Genomic DNA, 24,252 nt, shown 5'->3' on the forward strand with positions numbered 1-24,252 from the left:
CGCCCGTTAGCAGCTGAAGGTATTAATATAATTCTAATTTCGTTCTAGACGGCTGGAGGTCATCAATGGTGTAGCACACGATCTATTTGAAACACACTGAGAACCCTCCAAATGGAGGATCTGTCCCCTATTAGTAGTTTCTCTTGATCCTGGTATCAAGGTAGATCGCAGTAGCGAAGTTGGGTAGCGGATCCCCCCGTAGCTTTACATAAGGTGACACCACCAAAGACCGTAAAAGTTACTAAACAATTGACATACACACTGTTTAGCGGTGCAATGACTGCAGTTACGTCACATCGGAAAAATACTAAGAATGACAAATTACTAAAATTGAGAACAGTACGAAACCGATCAGTGAATGACGCAGCCTAGAGCTTGAACGACTCATCGAATTCTCGTGTCCAAGGTATCGGACAGAAAATCCACACTGTTTATTCCGTCACGAATGGCTGAGAGTTCTTAAGCCTTACAAGCGAAGTAGAAGCATCCGGTAAACTGATGGTGTTGTTTTCCGTTCTGTTACAGTGGCGTTATGTTCGCGCCGATGGTGTGCCGCAAATGCGCCAAGCGTCGGGCCGAGCGCAAAGAACTGCTGGCCGAGATCGTGGACACGGAGGAGAAGTACGCACGCGACCTGAAGATCGCTCTCGACGAGTTCTACCGACCAATGCTCGTCGCCGGGCTACTCACACCAGACCAGCTCGCCGCCATCTTCCTCAACATGCAGGTATGCCTACTCGATAACTTACTCCTTAACGTTTGTGGAAGCGCTAAATGTGCTGCGAATCAAACCTATCTCTCAGAACGCAAGTGTCAGCAAACTATGAAAATTTTTATATCTACAAGCCATGTAACTGCATTTCTTCTTTAAGATTAGAAGTGACTGCATAGAGGCCGTCTCAAAAAGGGTCGCACGATTTCACAGGATGGTTTGATAAGTCTGGTAAGTTTCCATGAAAGAATGGAAGATTTTTGTTGCGCCTTCGTAGTTGGTAAGCTTGGATATTTCACAGATCTTATAAAGAATTTCAACAATGTACAGCGTGCAATTCGTTGTTGAATTCCGCCTGCGTCCGGCACAACATTTTAACACAATGTTTGGCGATGTTTCATGGCAATACGCAAGACTTTTTGTGCCGATTTGTGACTGTTGGTCTATTATTACAAACCAAAGTCATATCTGCAGTGAAAAACCATGGGAAAAGGCTGTTGAAACTGCATGGAAGAAGGAAAAGACCATTTTGACAGCTGGTAAGGTGATGGCCACTGTTTTTCGGGATTCTCAAAGCATTATCCTTATAGATTACTTGAAAAAAGACAGACTCATAACTGTACACTATTGTGCTTCATTGTTGAATTGTTTGAAACTTGCATTGGTTGAAAAAAAAAACAAGGATGGTATGCAAAGAAGTGATCTTTCACCAGGATAATGCACCATCCCATACATCAGCGATAATAATGGTGAAAGTGTATGAAGTGGACTTTGAACTGGTTCCTCTTGCACCCCGTTCACCAGTTTTAGCCCTAAGTGACTTCTTCCTTTTCCATAACTTGAAACTTTGGCTTTCTGGGAAGAAATTTTCATCAAATGAAGAAGTGATAGCTGCAGTCGACGAGTATTTTGCAGAGTCTGACACTACTAACTTTTCCGCTGGGATGAAAAAGCTGAAGGATCGCTGAACCACGCATATATCCCTGAAAGGAGACTGTGTCGAGAAGAAAGGTGAGTTGTTTCCGAAACAAAAATTTTTGGTTGCTTTATTATCAATAGCTGTATATACTGTAAGGTGCGAAAGCCTTCTCTTACTATAATAGCGGGTCATCACTAGTGTTAATGCTGCTGCAAGTGCTGCCCGCTCAGGGGCATCCAGGGAGGCAACCCTAGGCATCTCTGCGATCCTCGCTGCTGCTGCAACGTAGTTTGGTATATATGTGCCATAGAATAGTGTAGTATACTTATGTGCGATATTTAAGAAAGAGAGTTAAAGAATGAGCCCGGCAGACAGAGCTCCTGGTTATTACTTGAGCTCTGCCGGGCTGAAATTCACTTCCGGTAGCTTGCGAAAGCCGCGCTGCGGTTAGATAAGGAAGTGCTATTAAGTGACGTTTCTCTTAAGACGGCATCAGTCGGCGAGCAGCCGCTCATGCAGCAGTATTGACACAGATTAGTGATGCCGCGTTATTATAGGAGAAGAAGCCGTTAGCGCCTTTCAATATATAAAGTTATTTATATTATTGCTATTAGTACGAAAAATGGAGTAAGTGCCCAAGTGATTTTGCATGGCCCTTCAGTCTTTTGCGAATGCATATTGAATTTCACGCTTACGAGTGCAGATGCTAATCGACATGGTAATGGTTGGGTTACTGTAGCTGCAGTACGTGGTCCTGAAGTAGACACAGTAGCACGGCTGGAGACTTTTAACAGTCGAGAAATTATTGCTTAACGGACATTTCAGATATGTGAAGTCTATAACAGAGATAGAGGATGTCTAAAATGCCGTTGGTTCTCAGGACGAGAAATCATCGTACAATAAATGAATCAGAGTCTGCGTCCGTATACCTTAAAGGAGCTCTTAATTGTAGCAAGATTAAAGTTGTTGGTGATGTGACACATTATAAAGAAAATGAAATAAACTACACTACTGGCCATTAAAATTGCTACACCAAGAAGAACTGCAGATGATAAACGGGTATTTCTTGGACAAATATATTATACTAGAACTGACGTGTGATTACATTTTCACGCAATTTGGGCTCATAGATCCTGATAAATCAGTACCCAGAACAACCACCTGTGGCCGTAATAACGGCCTCGATACGCCTGGGCAATGAGTCAAACAGAGTTTGGATGGCGTGTACAGGAACAGCTGCCCATGCAGCTTCACACGATACAACAGTTCATCAAGAGTAGTGACTGGCGTATTGTAATGAGCCAGTTGCTCGGCCACCATTAACCAGACGTTGTCAATTGATCAGAGATCTGGAGAATGTGCTGGGCCAGGGCAGCAGTCGAACATTTTCTGTATCCAGAAAGGCCCGTACAGGACCTGCAACATGCGATCGTGCATTATCCTGCTCAAATGTAGGGTTCCACAGGGATCGAATGAAGGGTAGAGCCACGGCTCGTAACACATCTGAAATGTAACGTCCACTGTTCAAAGTGCGTCAATGCGAACAAGAGGTGACCGAGACGTGTAACCAATGGCACCACATACCATCACGCCGGGTGATACGCCAGTATGGCGATGACGAATACACGCTTCCAATGTGCGTTCACCGCGATGTCGCCAAACACGGACGCGACCATCATGATGCTGTAAACAGAACCTGGATTCATCCGAAAAAATGACGTTTTGCCATTCGTGCACCCAGGTTCGTCGTTGAGTACACCATCGCAGGCGCTCCTATCTGTGATGCAGCTTCAAGCGTAACCGCAGCCATGGTCTCCGAGCTGATAGTCCATGCTGCTGCAGACGTCGTCGAACTGTTCGTGCAGATGGTTGTTGTCTTGCAAACGTCCCCATCTGTTGACTCAGGGATCGAGACGTGGCTGCACGATCCGTTACAGCCATGCGGATAAGATGCCTGTCATCTCGACTGCTAGTGATACAATGCCGTTGGGATCCAGCACGGCGTTTCGTATTACCCCCCTGAACCCACCGATTCCATATTCTGCTAACAGTCATCGGATCTCGACCAACGCGAGCAGTAATGTCGCGATACGATAAACCGCAGTCGCGATAGGCTACAATCCGACCTTTATCAAAGTCGGAAACGTGATGGTACGCATTTCTCCTCCTTACACGAGGCATCACAATAACGTTTCACCAGGCAACGCCGGTCAACTACTGTTTGTGTGTGAGAAATCGGTTGGAAACTTTCCGCATGTTAGCACGTTGTAGGTGTCGCCACCGGCGCCAACCTTGTGTGAATGCTCTGAAAAGCTAATCATTTGCATATCACAGCATCTTCTTCCTCTCGGTTAAATTTCGCGTCTGTAGCACGTCACTTTCGTGGTGTAGCAATTTTAATGGCCAGTAGTGTAGCTATCCTTTCCTTATCTCCCGTGAGATTTTTTTTTACAAAAAGAAAACAGTCTACACACGGATCTTGCCAAAAGCCGAGAAGCGATTCTTCTTGGTGTTGTAGCTATCAGGGGCACCCTGGGATGCTCTCTGTGTGAGGCACCTCTGAACATCTCTGTGAGTCTCGCCGCCGCTGCAACATACTTTCATATATGTGTGCCATAGAATAGTACTGTTTTTTATTGTGCTTGTGGAGTTTCTTCCGAGTTGTTGTTCCCATTTTATGCACAATACCGTCTACTTCAGGTGTTGTGCCCTTTGCCGTTACGTGCACTCGCTGCCTGGAGTCCAACCAGCAGAAGCCTGGTAGGTCGAATGTCGAAATATTGTTCACAAAACGGAAACAGCAACTCGGCAGAACGTCGGGAAGCACATTATTATATAGCCTTTTTTTTTTTAGAGGGGTATATGTTTCACATGCATGCACATAGAGCCTTTAGGTACTTATTACAATTACATTTAGGATCAAAGCTTGCATTTACCTTCCATAAATGTTCAATGCCTGGAGGCACGACAAATATGTAGACGACAGTCAAACTCGTCCCACTTGTCAGGAGCTACTGCAGTCACTCCCGTTGTTATGCGGCGTCACAGTTCCTGCTAATAAAATCTGATATTTTGTATGCCGTAAATTAGTTTATGCAGGTTCAAAAATATTTTACCTTTTATCTAGGTCTAAAGTATTGCATCAGTTATGAATTCCAAATGTTGCTTTACTGCTCCAGGAGTGGAATTTCTGTATACGCCCACAGGAGCTCCAGGAATTATAACCTCCCTGTGGTCTGGGTAATTTGCACACTGGGAGTTACGCTGTCTCAAGACATATACAGGGTCCTCTAAAATTTATGCCACACGCCTATGTTTGACCGAAACGTGCAGTGACCACTCAGAGACGGTAGGTGGCAGTAGTAGCCCTGGAGGTATATAAAGCGTGTCGTGGGAAGTAAAAAACAGTGCAGTCGTTATGGTAATGCGTAAACGGAGCGCTTTATCTGACGTCAAAAAGGGCATGATCATTGACTCTCTGGCCAGGATAGAACCATTTCCAAAACGGCTAATTTTGTAAATTGTTGGTCATCAGAGTATACCATGTACCGGGTGATCAAACAGTCAGTATAAATTTGAAAACCGAATAAATCACTGAATAATGTAGATAGAGAGGTACAAATTGACACACATGCTTGGAATGACATGGGATTTTATTAGAACAAAAGAAAAATACAAAAGTTCAAAAAATGTCCGACAGATGGCGCTTCATCTGATCAGAATAGCAATAATTAGCATAACAAAGTAAGACAAAGCAAAGATGATGTTCTTTACAGGAAATGTTCAATATGACCACCATCATTCCTCAAGTATAGCTGTAGTCGAGGAATAATGTTGTGAACAGCACTGTAAAGCATGTCCGGAGTTATGGTGAGTCATTAGTGTCGGATGTTGTCTTTCAGCATCCCTAGAGATGTCGGTCGATCACGATACACTTGCGACTTCAGGTAACCCCAAAGCCAATAATCGCACGGACTGAGGTCTGGGGACCTCGGAGGCCAAGCGTGACGAAAGTGGCGACTGAGCACACGATCATCACCAAACGACGCGCACAAGAGATCTTTCACGCGTCTAGAAATATGGGGTGGAGCGGCATCCTGCATAAACATCGTACGTTCCAGCAGGTGTTAATCAGACAGGCTGGGGATGATGCGATTCTGTAACATGTCGGCGTACCTCTCACCCGTCACGGTAGCAGCTACAAAACCAGAATCACGCATTTCCTCGAAGAAAAAAGGCCCGATAACGGTAGATGTGGTAAATCCAACCCATACCGTGACTTTCTCGTCGTGCAATGGAGTTTCCACGACAGTTCTAGGAGTTTCGGTAGCCCAAATTCTGCAGTTGTGGGCGTTGACAGCTCGCATCTCGTGGTCGTGCGGTAGCGTTCTCGCTTCCCACGCCCCGGTTCCCGGGTTCGATTCCCGGCGGGGTCAGGGATTTTCTCTGCCTCGTAATGGCTGGGTGTTGTGTGCTGTCCTTAGGTTAGTTAGGTTTAAGTAGTTCTAAGTTCTAGGGGACTGATGACCATAGATGTTAAGTCCCATAGTGCTCAGAGCCATTTGAACCATTTTTTTGGGCGTTGACAGACCCTCGGAGCGTGAAATGAGCTTCGTCGGTCCACAACACGTTACTCAACCAATCGTCATCTTCCGCCATCTTGTGAATCGCCCACACCGCAAATGCCCATCGCTTCACTAAATCGCCAGGTAACAGTTCATGATGCCGATGGATTTTGTACGGATAGCAGCGGAGGGTACGCCTCAGTGCCAACCAAACCGTAGTGTATGGAATGCCGGTGCGACGTGCGACTGCACGAGCGCTGACTTCCCCGTGCATACACGAACCCGCTACAGTATCCATTTCTTCCTGAAGTGTCTGAGCAGCATTACGCCTTGTGCTCGGTCGGCCACTACAGGGTCTATCGTCCAAACAATCCGTGGCTTCGAAATTCGAAATCATTCTCGCCACAGCTGCATTTGTCAACGGACCTTTACCCGTTCGAATCCCCTTCCTATGGCGATAGAATCGTAACGCTGAACTAGCACATTCCCCATTCTGATAATACAGCTTCACTAAAAGCGCCTTTTCAGGTAACGTCAACATGCTGCGACTGCTGGCGCATCTGATTCTCTCTCTCTCTCGTTACAGCTCCTTTTATACCCGATTGTCATGCGCACTCACGGACGTTTTGCTGTCCAGCGCCATCTGTCGGACATTTTGTGAACTTTGGTTTTTTTTTGTTCTAATAAAACCCCATTTCATTCCAAGCATGTGTGTCAATTTTTACCTCTCTATCTACATTATTCCGTGGTTTATTAAGTTTTCAAATTTATACTGACTTTTTGATCACCCAGTGTATAGTGCTATCCAAAATTGGCTCCGAGGCACCTGTGGTGTACCACGGGTCATAGATGACAGGGGTACACGACGACTGTGGAGATATGTACAGGCGAATATACGGGCAACTGTTGACCATCTGACCGCCCAATTGAACCAAGGGTCTATTAACAGTGTCTCCTCAACGAACGTTTCTGCGTATGGCCTCTGCAGCAGGCGCCAAGTTCGTGTACCCATGCTGACTGCTGTTCATTGGCGAAGAAGGCTGGATTTTGCACAGGACTACTGTGTGGCGACAGGTGGCCTTTTCAGACGAATCATGCTTTGCACTCCATCGGGCGTGAAACGTCTGAAATCAAACACCCTACAACAATCGTTGGAAGGGTCCAGGCCCGAGGAAGGAAGTCATGGCGTGGGGAATCTTTTCGTGGCATTCCCTGCGTGATCTCGTCACGGTGGAAGGCACAATGGATCAACCCAAGTATGCATCTATTCTTGAGGATCGTGTCCATCCCTACATTGTGTTTCTTTTTCCTCGGCACGATGGAATCTACCAGCAAGACAATGCAAAGTGCCACACAGTTAGCAGTGTGCATACGTGGTTCGAAGAACACCACGATGAGCTTACCGCACTCTCTGGCCACCTGACTCCCTAAATTGAAACCCAATCGAGAAGTTGTGGGACCATTTCGATCGGGCTGTTCGTGCCCTGCGTCCGCAAACAAAACCTAGCGCAACTGACCACGTCACTGGTATCGCCATGGATGCACACCGCTGCCGGTACCTTCCAGAACGCCATTGACTCTCTTCTCGCACGTGTCGTAGCGGTTCGCGCTGCAAAAGGTGGTTATTCATTCTTTTGTAGTTGTCTTATTGTGTTAAATCTTTACTGTAAGATTACTCCTTTTAATGTAAGAGCATATTCGTCTAAGAGTAGAGTACGATAGCTTTTTTAATTTGATCAGTAATTATACGATAAACTGAAAATGAAATTTTTGTTGCGCCTAGAAGGTGTTAGATAAGCAACTGCAACTGGGACTGGTTGCCGCTTTCAGCCGTTTAGTGGTACGGATGGGTAAAGCGGTTCCCGCTTTTCCAGGAGCTGCTGGAGCACTCGCGCGCGCTGGCACACAAGCTGCGCGACTCGCTGGACGTGGCGCTGGAGCAGGGCGACGAGGACCTGCTGACCGTCAACATCGGCCGCCTCTTCCTGGACGCCGCGCCCATGCTGCACGCCTTCGAGTCCTACTGCACCAGACAGGTACAGTCCCTCACAGCTGCACTCCTCGCCGACGATACTTCTGTCGCGCCATCGAAACCTCTCGGTCGAGGGATGCTATGTCTGCAGAGTGTCCCAAGCTTTTTGGGGTCAAAAATCTGAGTACTCTGAGATGCGAACGAGTGGTCTGAAACAAAGATTATAACATGAAAACGGCATCCAGTCACAAGTATGTCTTGTGTTCAAAAAGTTACGGAAATTTGGCAATTTCACGTGTTATATTACTCCGATTCGTGCGAATTTTTATTTGATGTGTCGATAAACATGTCTGATAGATATCTTTACAGTATTAGGCACATTTAGTATGTTGTCATCTGTCAGAAACGTTACATGTGTTTTGGTAATATCAGCGATTATTTATCTCTTTACATAAAAGGCAATGTCCTGACTGATATACTCTTCATCGGCCAGTCCACACCTTTACGATAGAAACTTGAAATTTGGAGAGAATGATAATAGTATACTGCAGACATCATTTACGAAGGGATTTTTCGAAATTCCGCCAATAAGTAGATGAAATACAGGATGAAAGGTTTTTTGAAAATAGGTCGCTATTAATGCAATTTCGAAGCTAGAAGTACGAAAATTGGTATTTGGTTTTTCGGTCAGATGTAAAGAAATAAGTGTTTCATGTAAAGAAATATGTGTTTCAACATTTTTCGAAGTTTAATCCCTGTGGGGTTTAAATACTGAGTGGAAGTTTTTTGAAAACAAATCGTTAATAAAGAATTACTGATGTATTTTTAAAGCTACATATATGAAAACTAGTATTTGACTTTTCAGTTACAAATAAAAAATTTCGTGTTTCACTGTTTTTGGAAATTCAACCCCCAAGCGAATGAAATAGGGCCTGACTGATACATTGACTTATCGTCGCCCAGCCCAGACCGCTAAGAATAGAAACTTAAAATTTCGAGAGGGTGTTGATCTTATACTTACGGCGCCGTTTAGTAAGGCATTGCTCGAAATTTCACCCCTAAGGAGATATGTCGCTATTAAGGCAATTTTGAAGGTAGAACTACAAATTGGTATCTGAATTCTGTCGGAAATTAAATTACATGATTCAGCTTTTTGAGAAAAACAACGACTGAGGAGGTAAAATAGTGGGTAAAAGCTTTTTTACGAAATAAATCATTATTAAAGTACTAATAAAGCATTTTTAAAGCTACATTTTTGAAAATTGGTATTTGACTTCTCGGTTGGATACAAAAGATACGTGTATCACTGTTTTTGGCAGTTCTCCCCCTAAGGGAGTAAATAAGAGGATGAAAAGTTTATTAAAATATTTCATTACCGGTGTATTTAAACATTTTAAAACCTAACTCCATGAAAATTTGTGTTTGACTTCTAAAGAAATATGTGTTGGAGATTGAAAGTTTCTGTGAAATATCACTACAAGAATTCAAAAGGCAGGATTAACACCGCGTAACAATTGGGACTTTGTACGGGCGCAGTTGAGCGCCCCATAAACCAAAACATCATCATCAGAGCTCTATTTGGCAGTGTTACACAGCAACAGCCGGTTCCGGACACCTTGGCTTTCAATTTTAACACGTTCCTGGGACATTTTTGCGAAAACTCTGGACAAGATCACTGTACTTTGCTTTCCATAACCTTCCGAAAGCTGTTAAGAAAGCACGTCGTTCCTTCAGTATCTCGGTTTATTAAAAACGCTATGTGGATTAAAAATGAAACAAAAGTAAGCGCGCCGGCCGGTGTGGCTGTGCGGTTCTAGGGGCTTCAGTCTGGACCCGCGTGACCGCTACGGTCGCAGGTTCGAATCCTGCCTCGGGCATGGATGTGTGTGATGTCCTTAAGTTAGTTAGGTTTAAGTAGTTCTAAGTTCTAGGGGACTGATGACCATACATGTTAAGTCCCATAGTGCTCACAGCCATTTGAACCAAAAGTAAGCGCCCCTCTGCACCCCGGCCTCACCCCAAGCCAGAAACCTAGTTTCGATATCTTCAGTGGTTCGTGAGATATAAGAGACGCAAGTTTCAGGCGAATATCCCTGTATGTTACTTACTGCTGGACTTTCCTTGTTAGACGACAGTCTGTCGACATCAGGCTGAAACCGGAAACTTCATTCATTTCGCCACCGGCAGTTTAATAAAGGCGTCGAGGGCGGCGGAGGCGTGAGAGAGCTTAGATTCGGGTTCCAGACAAGGAGTGTCGTCGTAGGAGAGCCTCTTGCCGTGTCGCTGGACCGGATGCCGCGGCAGCCAGCTTTCGCCCGTCACCACTCTCTCTTTCGCGCGGTCGCTGCTTTGCGAATCAGGCGTTGACCTGGGCGGTCGTGTGGTAAACAGCACGGTGCCACCTGCTCGCCTGGAACGGCAAAGAAATGGCTGGAACCACGCCCTGGCTCCCCACCACCACGTGCTTGCTGCCACCTGCAACTGCCGTTCCTCGAGTCTGGACTGGGCGAGGTGCCGCAGTAGTTGATACACGCGATATTTATTTATTTAGCATGCAGCACTACGCATGAAATAAGTCAAGAATACATAAGTACACACTGAGGTGACAAAAGGGGGATACCCCCTAACATCGTGTCGGACCTCCTTTTGCCTAGTGTAGTGCAGCAGCTCGACGTGGTAAGGACTCAACAAGAAGTTGGAAGTCCCCTGCAGAAATCTTGGGCCTAGCTGCCTCTGTAGCTGTTCATAACTGCGAAAGTGTTGCCGGTACAGAATTTTGTGCAAGACTGACCTCTAGATCGAGTCTCACAGATGTTCGATGGTAATCTGGTCAGGCTATCTGTGTGGCCAAATAAAAAAAATGGTTCAAATTGCTCTATGCACTATGGGACTTAACATCTGAGCCGACCGATGTGGCCGAGCGGTTCTAGGCTCTTCAGTCTGGAACAGCGCGATCGCTACGTTTGCAGGTTCGAATCCTGCCTCGGGCATGGATATGTCTAATGTCTTTAGGTTAGTTAGGTTTTAGTAGTTCTAAGTTCTAGGGGACTGATGACCTCAGATGTTAAGTCCCATAGTGCTCAGAGCCATTTGAACCATTTTGAACTTAACATCTGAGGTCATCAGTCACCTAGAACTTAGAACTACTAACCTAAGGACATCACATACATCCATGTCCGAGGCAGGATTCGAACCTGCGACCGTGGCAGCAGCGCGGTTCCGGACTGAAGCGCCTAGAACCGCTCGGCCACCACGGCCGGCCAAATCAGTCGCTCGAACTGTCTAGAATTGTCTTCAAATCAGTCCCGAACAATTGTGGCCCAGTGGCACGGCACATTGCCATCCATAAAAAATCTACCGTTGTTTGGGAACATGACGTCCATGAACAGCTGCTAATGGCCTCCGAGTAACCGAACATCCAGAGGACCCAGCCCATTCCATGTAAACAGAGCCCACACCAATATGAAGCATTCATCAGCTTGCACAGTGCCTTGTTGACAAGTTGGGTCCGTGGCTCTCTAACCCTACCATCAGCTCTTACCAACTGAAATCGGGACTCACCTGACCAGCCCACGGTTTTCCAGTCATCTAGCGTCCAACAGATATGTTCGCGAGCCCGTGAGAGGCGATGTCGTGTTGTTAGCGCAGGCATTCGTGTGGCCCGTCTGCTGCCAAAACCCATTAGCGGCAAATTTCGCCGCACTGTCCTAACGGGTATTTTCGCCAAGCGTTCCACGTTGATTTCGGAGATTATTTCACGCAGTGTTGCTTGTTACCACAGACGACTCTAAGCAAACGCCGCCGCTCTGAACCGTTAAGTGAAGACCGACAGCCACTGCGTTGTCCGTGGTGAGAAGTAACGCCTGAAATGTGGTATTGGTATTCTCGGCACACTTTTGACATTGTGAAGCACGGAATGTTGAATTCCCTAACGATTTCCGATATGGAATCTCCCATGCGTGTAGCTCCAGCTACATTCCGCGTTCAAAATCTGCCAATTCCCGTCGCGCGGCCATAACTGCATTGGTAAAGCTTTTCGCATGAATCATCTGAGTACAACTGACACCTCCGTCAATGCACTGCGCTTTTACATCTTGTGTACGCGATACTACCACCATCTGCTAGAACATTAAAAAGCATTTTTATAGGTCCAGTCTCCTTATCCAGTCTAGGCGTTATGGTATAGCCATGAGAGAGTCGACTGGTCCGCACAGGTAAGCTCTCAGTTTATACTCCTCGACGATGTGCCGCTCCACATTCACAGTTTGGGCTGGATTGCTTACCCCATTTTCGCGCCGGCCGAAGTGGCCGTACGGTTAAAGGCGCTGCAGTCTGGAACCGCAAGACCGCTACGGTCGCAGGTTCGAATCCTGCCTCGGGCATGGATGTTTGTGATGTCCTTAGGTTAGTTAGGTTTAACTAGTTCTAAGTTCTAGGGGACTAATGACCTCAGCAGTTGAGTCCCATAGTGCTCAGAGCCATTTCACCCCATTTTCGCTGATTGTATGCACGCACTCTGTGTCCTGTTCGGAAGCAATTTACATTCTTCTACTCATGTCGTGGGTGCTCAAAGCCGTTGGATCGGGTCAATAAGATACCGCACTTCGGGTGGAGCAATCGTAGAACAGGTTCCACGCCATTTTCTGTCAATGGCGAAGTTGCTGTCCGCAAGCTGTTGGGAAAGTCGCAGGGGTGGGTTTCTGTAATGAAGTCGATTGCTTCTCAAACCGGAAGTATTTTCATGAATAGGAAGTTGAACATTATACAGTATTTTGGAATAGTCTCAAAATGATTTCTTGTCTTCTTCACAGAGGAGGGGCTATGTTGGTGAGTGTCGGAAGAGAGTGCAGTGGAATACTTCGTATGCACTCAGAGATCATTCTCACGGTTGTATTGAAATGTGTATCTTGTTTGCGCGAGGGCTGCTCAGCCACACCGTAGCAATTATTCTGATTGCAAAAGTTGCTGAACCTAGCCGCTTTAGGATTTCCAAAATTTATTAGAACACTATACGACACTCGACTTCATGAGAGCGGTGGTTCAGAAACCCGTCTTTTATGTTGTGCTTTCGGGCGACCGATTCAGCTGTCTTCTTCAGGTGCTGAAACGTTCCTTTCGTCAGTGCCTCCAAACATTAGCACCTGCTGTCAGAATCCGTGACTCTTGGCAACGTGAGGCTCAAGACATATTTTGAAACGTACTACTCTGTAGATTCAATCAAAAACGTGTATTGGCGGATCTGGGTTAATTCTCTGTTCTCGTACAGTACCGGCCATCTACTTCAATAATAAAAATGTAAAACCGTCGTGTTTGTTTATCTGTCTGCTTGAACACGCTAATCTCGAAATCTGTTCTTGATATATGTGAATGACCTCCCTTCTTATGTGAAACAAGATGCTGAACTCACACTGTTTGCTGATGATACAAGCGTAATTATTAATCCAGTAAAAGAAAGTCAGACAGAAAATGATACAAATAAGGTCTTTGAAAAAGTTATTAATTGGTTTTCTGCGAATGGGTTTGCTCTGAACTTTGAAAAAACACAGTACACCCAACTGTCTGCTGCAAAAAGTATAACACATCAAAAGAAGTCAGTAGCCAGGGTAGAGCATGCTAAGTTTTTGGGTGTACAAATAGATGAGAATCTTAATTGGAAAATTCACATTTTGGAAATCCTAAAGCGACTAGGTTCAGCAACTTTTGCAATCAGAATAATTGCCAATTTTGAGGATGTAGAAATTAGTAAGCTAACATACTTTGCATACTTCCACTCTCTGATGTCATACGGAATAATATTCTGGGGCAACTCAACACGTAGGCAAAAGGTATTCACTGCTTAAAAGAAAGTAGTTAAAATAATGTGTGGGATTCGTAGCTGCACATCTTGTAGGCATCTATTTGAAAGGTTACGAATTCGTTCAACAGCTTCACAGTCCATTTACTCAGTAATGATTTTTTTTTCTCAACAACATGGACCAGTTTAAAATCAACAGCGACGTTCATGATTACAATACCAGAAAAAAGGAAGTCCTACACTATCCTTTACTTAACCTATCTGTGGCACAGAAAGGGGTAAAATATGCTGCTATAAAACGTTTTGATAAATTACCAGATGAAATAAAATGTCTGACAGACAGCAGTAATAGTTTCAAAAACAAATTGAAATCATACCTCCTTGACAACTTCTTCTATACCATAGATGAATTCTTGAATATGAGTAAATAAATCTGGAGATATAATATACGCATTTTGCACCATTTAAGGGAATGGGATAGATAATAGAAATATTTAGGTATAACATTTTAATGTAAACAAAAAAACTTGTTTCCTGTGCGCATTTCTTGTGCATTTGACACGTTCCACATCATAACGGTTTTTCTGTGCTGTTGATCAATGGAACACGTAACAAACTAACTAACCAACTAACTAACTCTACTGTCTTCATGGAGTTTTCGCCGGTAACCTGAGCGTAGCTTGGTATAATACATGGGATTTTTTTCATCAAAATCGTATCATGGAAAAATATAGTGATTTAAAGTTTTATTTAAAACCGTTGTGTCTGTCTGTTTGAACACTATCTCCAAACCAACTTAACGAATTTTCATGGGGTTTCAAAGGCAGTTTGAGCGTAGCTTAGGACAACATACAGACTTGATTTCATCAAGGATGGAATACGGAAAAAAGGATATCGTAATTCAAACTTCTATCTAAAATCGTCATTTCAGCTTACGGTTAGTAGTTCGAATGTTTAATCGTCACGGTATAGTACACCGAACAACCAATAGATGGCGCTGTTAGTGTTTCTTAATTCTGTGATAGATGTATTTTTGCAAGTTTATGTCAGTGCGAGAATTAAGTGCCGCAGTGTTATCTTTACAAACACAAATTAACTCTGAATTTACTTGGCTAGGACATATCGATTCACTGAATTCACTCTGTATATTAAAAACTTAACGACATTGCTTTACTTCTTTCGATAGGTTTCAGTGATACTTTTTGTTAGGAAAAATGAATTAATTAAATTTGCCTTGTGGTTTGCGTACCTCCTCATTATATTTTAATTTCGTTTTGCTTACTAATAAAAATTCATAGAAAATGGTCGATTGTTTTTGAAGACATCAGAACGACTAGAAGATTGAGGACTATGTGGTCTCAGGAATACGGGGAGACTTACGCTACGGTCGCAGGTTCGAATCCTGCCTCGGGCATGGATGTTTGTGGTGTCCTTAGGTTAGTTAGGTTTAACTAGTTCTAAGTTCTAGGGGACTAATGACCTCATCAGTTGAGTCCCATAGTGCTCAGAGCCATTTGAACCATTTTTTTTTTTGAACGGGGAGACTTACTGCAGCGCGACAGTCAAGCTTCAACTCGCTCTGTAGACACTGCTACCAAAGGGAGCGGCTACGTAACTACGGCCGGGGCCGCCATGCTTTATCTCACTCCGCAGAAGCCTTCACCCACGGAGGCTAGTGTTCCTTGTGTCCGAGGTTGCATCATAGAAGCAGAATTTTTGATGGGAAGTGGTGCGGGCGACTGAGTTGTTGTACCCTGAATCCCGCTTTTCCTAGCAATTTACGATTTCGATTTAAACATGTACAGTTCCCAGTGAACTTATGTTATATGCCATGACCAAGCTGCGTGCACCCTAGTTTCAGTTGCTCTGCGCACGGACAGCGCTACGTGGCTATCTCCCTTGTTAATGAAGCAAACGAGCTCTTCATTCATATCCTCTATCGTACTAATGTAGAAGCTGTATACAAAGGAGCTTCACAAATAAAAAATAATGTCCACTTGTACAAAATCTCAGGTGCAGCTATAACTAAATACCCGGCGAACGTCTGGATCCTCAGCTAGTTTTAAGTAAGGGTCGCCAGCCTTATTTTGACCCGCAAGGCAGGGTTAAACTTCTCACAACTCGAACGTCAATAAAAGCCCTGTAGTTGACAAACTGTTTCTTGAAAGACTACGAGGTCCGACCACTGGACGGAAATACGTTCATACAGTTCTTATACCGCCTCCAACTGGTCCCTTGCAACTTCAAGAGATAATCTCCACGACAACAAAACAGGAATACAATTTAAAATCAATTGGTGAAAAGTCACACAAAAACATCACAATAACTTTTCAGCAGAAGTAGATGTAATTTATTGCCTTCTATTAAGCCTCACCAACTCCGCCTTGTCCACTAGAATACCACTCCCAGCTCGCTACTCGGTTCCACAATTTGGTTTCAAGACTCTGCCTTTTGAGTGTGTGCACACACGCAAAAAACTCAACACTCGCCTAGAAAACGTGAATGACTCATTCCGAAATCCACGCCCACTTACGGGAACTCGCTTTCAGGTCCTCAAATCTCTGTACTGCAAGAAATAACTCAGCTGATCACGAAGGATTACAGTCTCCAGACTTCTCAAGTACACTACGAAAACACCACCTCCGCCTCCCGACGTGCCACCTCAGCCCCCACGAGGGTTACCAGTCGACTCTTTGAACTCGTGAGCTCTGTATTGCTCCAGAAAATTATTTAACATTTGGACCTTTCAGCCTATCAGAAACAGAATGTAGACACTTTCATTTGCCATTTCCTGCTCCCGCTAGTGAAACACCTTTAACTTGACGCTTCCCGGCAGGACACTTGCAACTTGTTCTGCAAATGGTGTCGGAAAAACTGACCATCAAGGGAAATCACTAATCTATAAGACAACAATGCAGGCTATGGCCACAGCCCCTTTGCGAGGGTTATGGAGAGACCGGCCCATCTCCAGACTGGAGTACACCTCCTTCCCACCAAACGAGCACACGGCCGCGGACTGGAAAAGATATGTTACAGAGCCGTAAGCTGTGTTACAAATATTCGCTGGGTAGTCTCCAACCAAGACTGTGAACGTACTATTGTGGGTAGCACCTGTAAGGAATACTGTTGTCTTCGATGTCGTAACATGTCGATGTTGTACTCCTCACTTACCACTGGCTTCTTTAACTTTCGGTGCCGAGTGCGCCTTTTCTATGAGGGTGCACTGACTTGCTTTATAATGAGAACAATGCCCTGGCGCTAGTGGTCACGCGCCATCTTGACGTGGGGAGAGAGACGGTGTTGAGCCAGTGTTGCCAACCCGTGGGATTTGTCCCATATTTAAGTACACGATACCCAATAGCTGTCAATCGTACAACCAGCAGTCAGCATTCTCGCTATGAGCACAATAGGTTGGCTTACCCAATGGTAACACACCTCCACTGTTTCCACCGAGAACAAGGTAAAACATCTCACTGTTGTTTGTCCAACCAACAGTCAGCACTCACACTGTAGTAGTTATTTTCAATTCAAATTTCCGACTTAAATGCACAGTTATTTATGAATGAGTTACACGTGTGAAACATTGTCGAATTTCCGATTAAACGCTGCATCTCAGAATGCAAGTTAGACGGGAGGCTAAGTCGAGCGGCATATTAAGCTGTAACGTAGCACATTATTATACGGTACTGTTTGATGAGGTTTGATTTGCTCGGTTCAGAGTCACTCTAAGTTATTACTCGTTGGTTGTCGCTTGGGCGTCGGGTCTTATCTACGGAACTTGATCCTAATAAATAACTGTTGTTTCTGAGAGGTTTGTTTTGTACACATTTAAGAATGACAGACTGCAGTAATTTGAGTGCACAGAAATCGAATTCCGGGTGCAGTGAATTAGATCTGGAAAAACATACTAAAACTTTCCAAGACCCTTCGCTTCAAATACCAGATTTAAAGGGTGGTTGGAGGCCGTTGAAGGTGACAACGGAAAGGCGTTGTATAAAGCGTGTAACGTGATTATCTGCGGTAAAAGCGAACTCGAAAAACGAGTTAAACACATTACAAATGTTAAAAATGTGCAAATCGCGAAGTAACAGAATCGCGATTGATTGTTTTCCGAAAATGTGTGATGAAAGTAAACATGCGGAAAAAGTGATGATAGCTGAAATAAGGTCAGCAACTTTTTTCCTGGAGCATAATGTTGCGTTTTCAGCAGTGGACCACCTTGCTCCTGTGTTAAAAGATGTTTTCCGTGACTCCAAAATTGCTTCAGAGATGAATTTAGGTTGTACGAAGCATACTAGCATAGTGAAAAATGTTCTTTCAAAGGTGGAAATTGATAAAAAGGTTCAGTTACTAAAGAACATTATATTTTCTATTCTGGTGCACGAGAGTCGGACATATCACATAGCAAACATATGTGGGTTTTAGTGAAATTTGTGTCCCCAATTGACGGGTATGTGAAAAAACAATTTCTGGAATTGATTTCTTTGGATGCCCAAGACTGATCGGCAGAAAACCAAGTCATAGGTGTGGAGAGTAGGGCCTATATTGAAACGGAAGGATGTTCTAACTACAAATGTAATTGGCATGGCTTTTGGCTGGAAGACGTAATTCTGTCATAACAAGAGTTAGAAATGTAGTACCAGATCTGATTGTTCTCAACTGTATATGCCATTCATCTGCTATAGTCGCAAGCAAGGCACGTGAAAAGCTTCTTAGATCCTGTGAAGTGTCAATAAAGTCCGTGGCAAGCTGCGTATCTGGCAGTGCAAAGTGCTGCGCTATTTTACAAGAATTTTTTGGAGTCGAACGTAAAGAATATGCTTAAATTATAGGGTACACGATGCTTTGTTTTACATGCATGTTTTGTTCGTCTGCTGGAAAACTGGGATGCACTTTTGCACTACTTCGAGTTGGCAACTGTTAAAGATAAATTAAAGTCTGCAGAAATGATTCTTCGCGAATTAGAAAATTCATATACTAAAGCTTAAATGTTGTTTCTAAAGTATGTTTTGGTTTACTTCAACAGTTTTAACGCCATTTTCCAGTAGAGGAAAATATTAATTCACAAGCTTTCAGAAGATTCTTTGCGTCTATTTCAAAACATTGGTCAGAACTCTCTAAACCCTGGTGTCCTCACTGAAATTCACAAGATAAATACACTTCAACGATATCTTGTCCCTCCCCCATCCCCCCCCCCCCCCCCCCCCCCCCCGCGAATGTGAACAGCTATTACAAACCCTCCCTAGAGAATGTGAAAAGGGAATCCACAATTAAGACTTAAATGCCCTGATTTCTGTATCGCAGCAACTAAAGAAATGAAAAAGTCTGCCTATACACTATAAATTTTTGGAAACTTAAAATTCATAGAGCCAAATATTGCATTAAAATTTAACGGAAGGTCCCAGGTAAATGATGTATCGTGCGTTGCATCAATGTTTGGAGAATTTGATCTCAGTACCTAAGTAGTTGAAGGGAGAAGTGTTCCACTTGTGCATGAGGATTGGAAGAAGGAACATTCAGAAATGTACTTGCATTGTATGCGGAGTGAAATCTCAAAAGTTGAAGACTACCAGGTTCAGCTATGTTTTCAAAATATCAGTAAACTTGCTAAGCTGGTTCTTTAACTTCCACATTCTAATACTAAAGCCAAAAGTAGGATCTCTTTGTAAAGCTCCCATACTTGAGTCCGAAAACAGCAAAAATAAAGTAAAAACGACGTTATCGAGAAAGACGAGGAGCTAAACATCTGTCACCGTGACAAGGACAGTAACTTTATGTTTGCCTCCGCGACAGGACACAGTTTACGTATTATCATCGTAGCAATGATCTTGTGAATGTTGCCATTGGCGTGTTGAATGACAGAGTAACTGTACATGTCGATACATTTAGCCGATTTCAAGTCACACACCCGCTATGTCCTCTGAAGCTTATTTGGTTTTTCAGAACACAGAGTATTATTCAGTGAGATGCACATATTCTCCGCGATTTCCAGCTCAATTGGATGAGATGGCCACCCATACTTTAAATAACTGAGTGCCAGATACCAAGCCTTGATTAAATCGAAACCTCTGCCATGATTTCTTTGCTTTTCCGACATCTTTTTTTAAAGAAACACCTTAATTACTCATTTACACGACGAATCACAGTCCACAATAATACACTACTACTCAAGAAAACCCCAAGAGCAAAAAGGAAATACGTGATCATAAATGAAATCTATTCCACATATTAAGGACGTAACAACACACAAATGATTAGAACCACAGAACTGTACATGCTCTTTGATTTTAGAAGTCAGTACGGTGTAAAGCTGCTATGTGGTGTAGTCAGAGCCTCTAGATGTCGTGGCATAGAATCAAAGAGGGCCTGGATATGTTGCTGGGAACACCCTGCCAAGCAGTTTGTAGGCATTTCCATAAAACATCGACAGTAAGTGCAGGAGGACCAGTATGAACAAGTTGCTGAATGCCCATATCACAGACATGTTCGATGGAGGACTTGTGAGGCAGACATTCAGGCCCGAGAAGCGGTTGTACACGCCAGTCTTCAAAATAGGTTAACCATTCATCACCACATGTGGACAGTCGTAGCCCTGTTGAATTATGGAATTTGAAGCTCCCTGCAGGAGCGAAAATATCTGAGGTCCTACAGCTTCCCCAATGCAGAGGTTCCTGTTGAGATTGCCCTCAGCAAAAAGGAGGCAAGATTGTGTGTTGTAACTAACGGCACCCCATAATCATCAGACTTGTCAGGCAAGTCATGTCATCGAACAATGCAGTCTACCCTGCTGTGTTCACCATAGTGGAGTGTAACGTGTAAGTGGCCATCACTGCAGGAAACTAAGTGGGACTCTTCTAAAGACGCTACATTCTGTCATTCTACATGCCAATGGCAACATTCACAGGATCATTGCAGTCTGAGACAATGGTGGTTTCTGGTCAGTGGAAGCCGGTGCAATGGCTTGCACACCACGAGTCCAGCCCTCAGCAGGTGCATCGAATCGTCAACAAAGATGTATCTATATACATTGTAGTACTCTGACAATAAGCCAACTCTGTAGACAAAGCTGTTCTGTCTGCCAAGATGATGCGGACAATATGGTGGTCTCCTGCGCAGTGGTCACATAGTACTCACTCTTCACTGTGTGACCCTCTTCTATCCACTGCTCCCTATACACATGACTGTCACAGCAGTGTGCCTTGTGAGAGCCACAGTATCTTAGAACAATAAGCCTGTTACCGAGAAACTACTCATTCTGCTCCATCTGAACTCGCTCACATGCTGATAAAATGCCCTTTGACATCAATTAGGCATACCAGCAGCATTTAATTGCATATTTCCACTTTGTTTGACAGCATTGCACCAGCTGGGTCTAGTGTAACACTGACATGTCCAGAGACACAAAAGAGGACACTGCTGAACCTAAAAGCCCACCATACCTCCTCAATTTTAGTCACTTTTTACTATTCCACTGTTCTACACATCCTCCGATTTTGAAATGATTCAGACCATTACTACTGGATGTTGCAATTTTCACAAACAGTAGTGTAGTCTCGTAATATTTCATTTCATGGTTATATCTGAGGCAATGCTCGGCAACAGCTAATTTGCTTGGTTGTTTTAGTCACAAGAGTCACTGATTCAGGTGTTTCACGGTTTCCTTAAATAGCTCAAGTGCTGGCACGATTCATTTTAACACAATTGATTTGCATCTCTCACATCTAATGACTTTATTGTTACAGGACTTCAAATTAGTTTTCTGTTTTCTTCAGGATAACCAAGTTGCAAATCACCATCCTATTACATAAATTTATGTTTTTCTTTACTTACTTGGATTTGTAATGACCATATAACTTAAGCTCTGGAAAAAGTAGATGCCAGACTCTGATTTATTGGAAGAAATATATATGATGTGACTTACCATCCGAAAGTGCTGGCAGGTCGATAGAAACACAAACACAAAATTCAAGCTTTCGCAACAAACTGTTGCCTCATCAGGAAAGAGGGAAGGAGAGGGAAAGACGAAAGGAAGTGGGTTTTAAGGGAGAGGGTAAGGAGTAATTCCAATCCCTTAAAACCCACTTCCTTTCATCTTCCCCTCTCCTTCCCTCTTTCCTGATGAGGCAACAGTTTGTTGCGAAAGCTTGAATTTTGTGTGTATGTATGTGTCTGTTTGTGTTTCTATCGACCTGCCAGTGCTTTCGGCTGGTAAGTCACATCATCTTTGTTTTTAAATATATTTTTCCCGCGTGGAATGTTTCCCTCTCTTATGTGTGTGTCTATATATATATATATATAAAAAACAAAGATGATGTGACTTACCAAATGAAAGTGCTGGCAGGTCGGCAGACACACAAACATACACACAAAATTCAAGCTTTCGCAACAAATTGTTGCCTCATCAGGAAAGAAGGAAGGAGAGGGAAAGACGAAAGGATATGTGTTTTAAGGGAGAGGGTAAGGAGTCATTCCAATCCCGGGAGCGGAAAGACTTACCTTGGGGGGAAAAAAGGACGGGTATACACTCGCGCACACACACACATATCCATCCACACATATACAGACACAAGCAGACATATTTAAAGACAAAGAGTTTGGGCAGAGATGTCAGTCGAGGCAGAAGTGCAGGGGCAAAGATGTTGTTGAATGACAGGTGAGGTATGAATGGCGGCAACTTGAAATTAGCGGAGATTGAGGCCTGGTGGATAACGGGAAGAGAGGATATATTGAAGAGCAAGTTCCCATCTCCGGAGTTCGGATAGGTTGGTGTTAGTGGGAAGCATCCAGATAACCCGGACGGTGTAACACTGTGCCAAGATGTGCTGGCCGTGAAACCAAGGCATGTTTAGCCACAGGGTGATCCTCATTACCAACAAACACTGTCTGCCCGTGTCCATTCATGCGAATGGACAGTTTGTTGCTGGTCATTCCCACATAGATTGCATCACAGTGTAGGCAGGTCAGTTGGTAGATCACGTGGGTGCTTTCACACGTGGCTCTGCCTTTGATCGTGTACACCTTCCGGACTACAGGACTGGAGTAGGTGGCGGGAGGGTGCATGGGACAGGTTTTACACCGGGGCGGTTACAAGGGTAGGAGCCAGAGGGTAGGGAAGGTGGTTTGGGGGTTTCATAGGGATGAACTAAGAGGTTACGAAGGTTAGGTGGACGGCAGAAAGACACTCTTGGTGGAGTGGGGAGGATTTCATGAAGGATGGATCTCATTTCAGGGCAGGATTTGAGGAAGTCGTATCCCTGCTGGAGAGCCACATTCAGAATCTGATCCAGTCCCGGAAAGTATCCTGTCACAAGTGGGGCACTTTTGTGGTTCTTCTGTGGGAGGTTCTGGGTTTGAGAGGATGAGGAAGTGGCTCTGGTTATTTGCTTCTGTACCAGGTTGGGAGGGTAGTTGCGGGATGCGAAAGCTGTTGTCAGGTTTTTGGTGTAATGCTTCAGGGATTCCGGACTGGAGCAGATTCGTTTGCCACGAAGACCTAGGCTGTAGGGAAGGGACCGTTTGATGTGGAATGGGTGGCAGCTGTCGTAATCGAGGTACTGTTGCTTGTTGGTGGGTTTGATGTGGACGGACGTATGAAGCTGGCCATTAGACAGGTGGAGGTCAACATCAAGGAAAGTGGCATGGGATTTGGAGTAGGACCAGGTGAATCTGATGGAACCAAAGGAGTTGAGGTTGGAGAGGAAATTCTGGAGTTCTTCACTGTGAGTCCAGATCATGAAGATGTCATCAATAAATCTGTACCAAACTTTGGGTTGGCAGGCCTGGGTAACCAAGAAGGCTTCCTCTAAGCGACCCATGAATAGGTTGGCGTACGAAGGGGCCATCCTGGTATCCATGGCTGTTCCCTTTAATTGTTGGTATGTCTGGCCTTCAAAAGTGAAGAAGTTGTGGGTCAGGATGAAGCTGCCTAAGGTGATGAGGAAAGAGGTTTTAGGTAGGGTGGCAGGTGATCGGCGTGAAAGGAAGTGCTCCATCGCAGCGAGGCCCTGGACGTGCGGGATATTTGTGTATAAGGAAGTGGCATCAATGGTTTATATATAATCTGCTTGTGTCTGTATATGTGTGGATGGATATGTGTGTGTGTGCGAGTGTATACCCGTCCTTTTTTCCCCCTAAGGTAAGTCTTTCCACTCCCGGGATTGGAATGACTCCTTACCCTCTCCCTTAAAACCCACATCCTTTCGTCTTTCCCTCTCCTTCCCTCTTTCCTGATGAGGCAACACTTTGTTGCGAAAGCTTGAATTTTGTGTGTATGTTTGTGTTTGTTTGTGT

General features: G+C 44.3%; 1 protein-coding gene across 1 annotated transcript in view; it reads left to right on the forward strand.

The window, feature by feature from the left end:
* Nucleotides 1-24,252, forward strand: part of LOC126474457 (uncharacterized) — a 124,151-nt gene that overhangs the window by 73,569 nt on the left and 26,330 nt on the right. Inside the window, exons 8-9 of the mRNA XM_050101930.1 lie at nt 526-727; nt 8,071-8,232. Of these exons, the coding sequence (XP_049957887.1) occupies nt 526-727; nt 8,071-8,232 (364 nt within the window). The remainder of the gene's footprint in view (nt 1-525; nt 728-8,070; nt 8,233-24,252) is intronic.

The sequence above is a fragment of the Schistocerca serialis genome, chromosome 4, assembly GCF_023864345.2.
Source record: "Schistocerca serialis cubense isolate TAMUIC-IGC-003099 chromosome 4, iqSchSeri2.2, whole genome shotgun sequence".
In the NCBI taxonomy this organism is placed as follows: Eukaryota; Metazoa; Arthropoda; class Insecta; order Orthoptera; family Acrididae; genus Schistocerca; species Schistocerca serialis.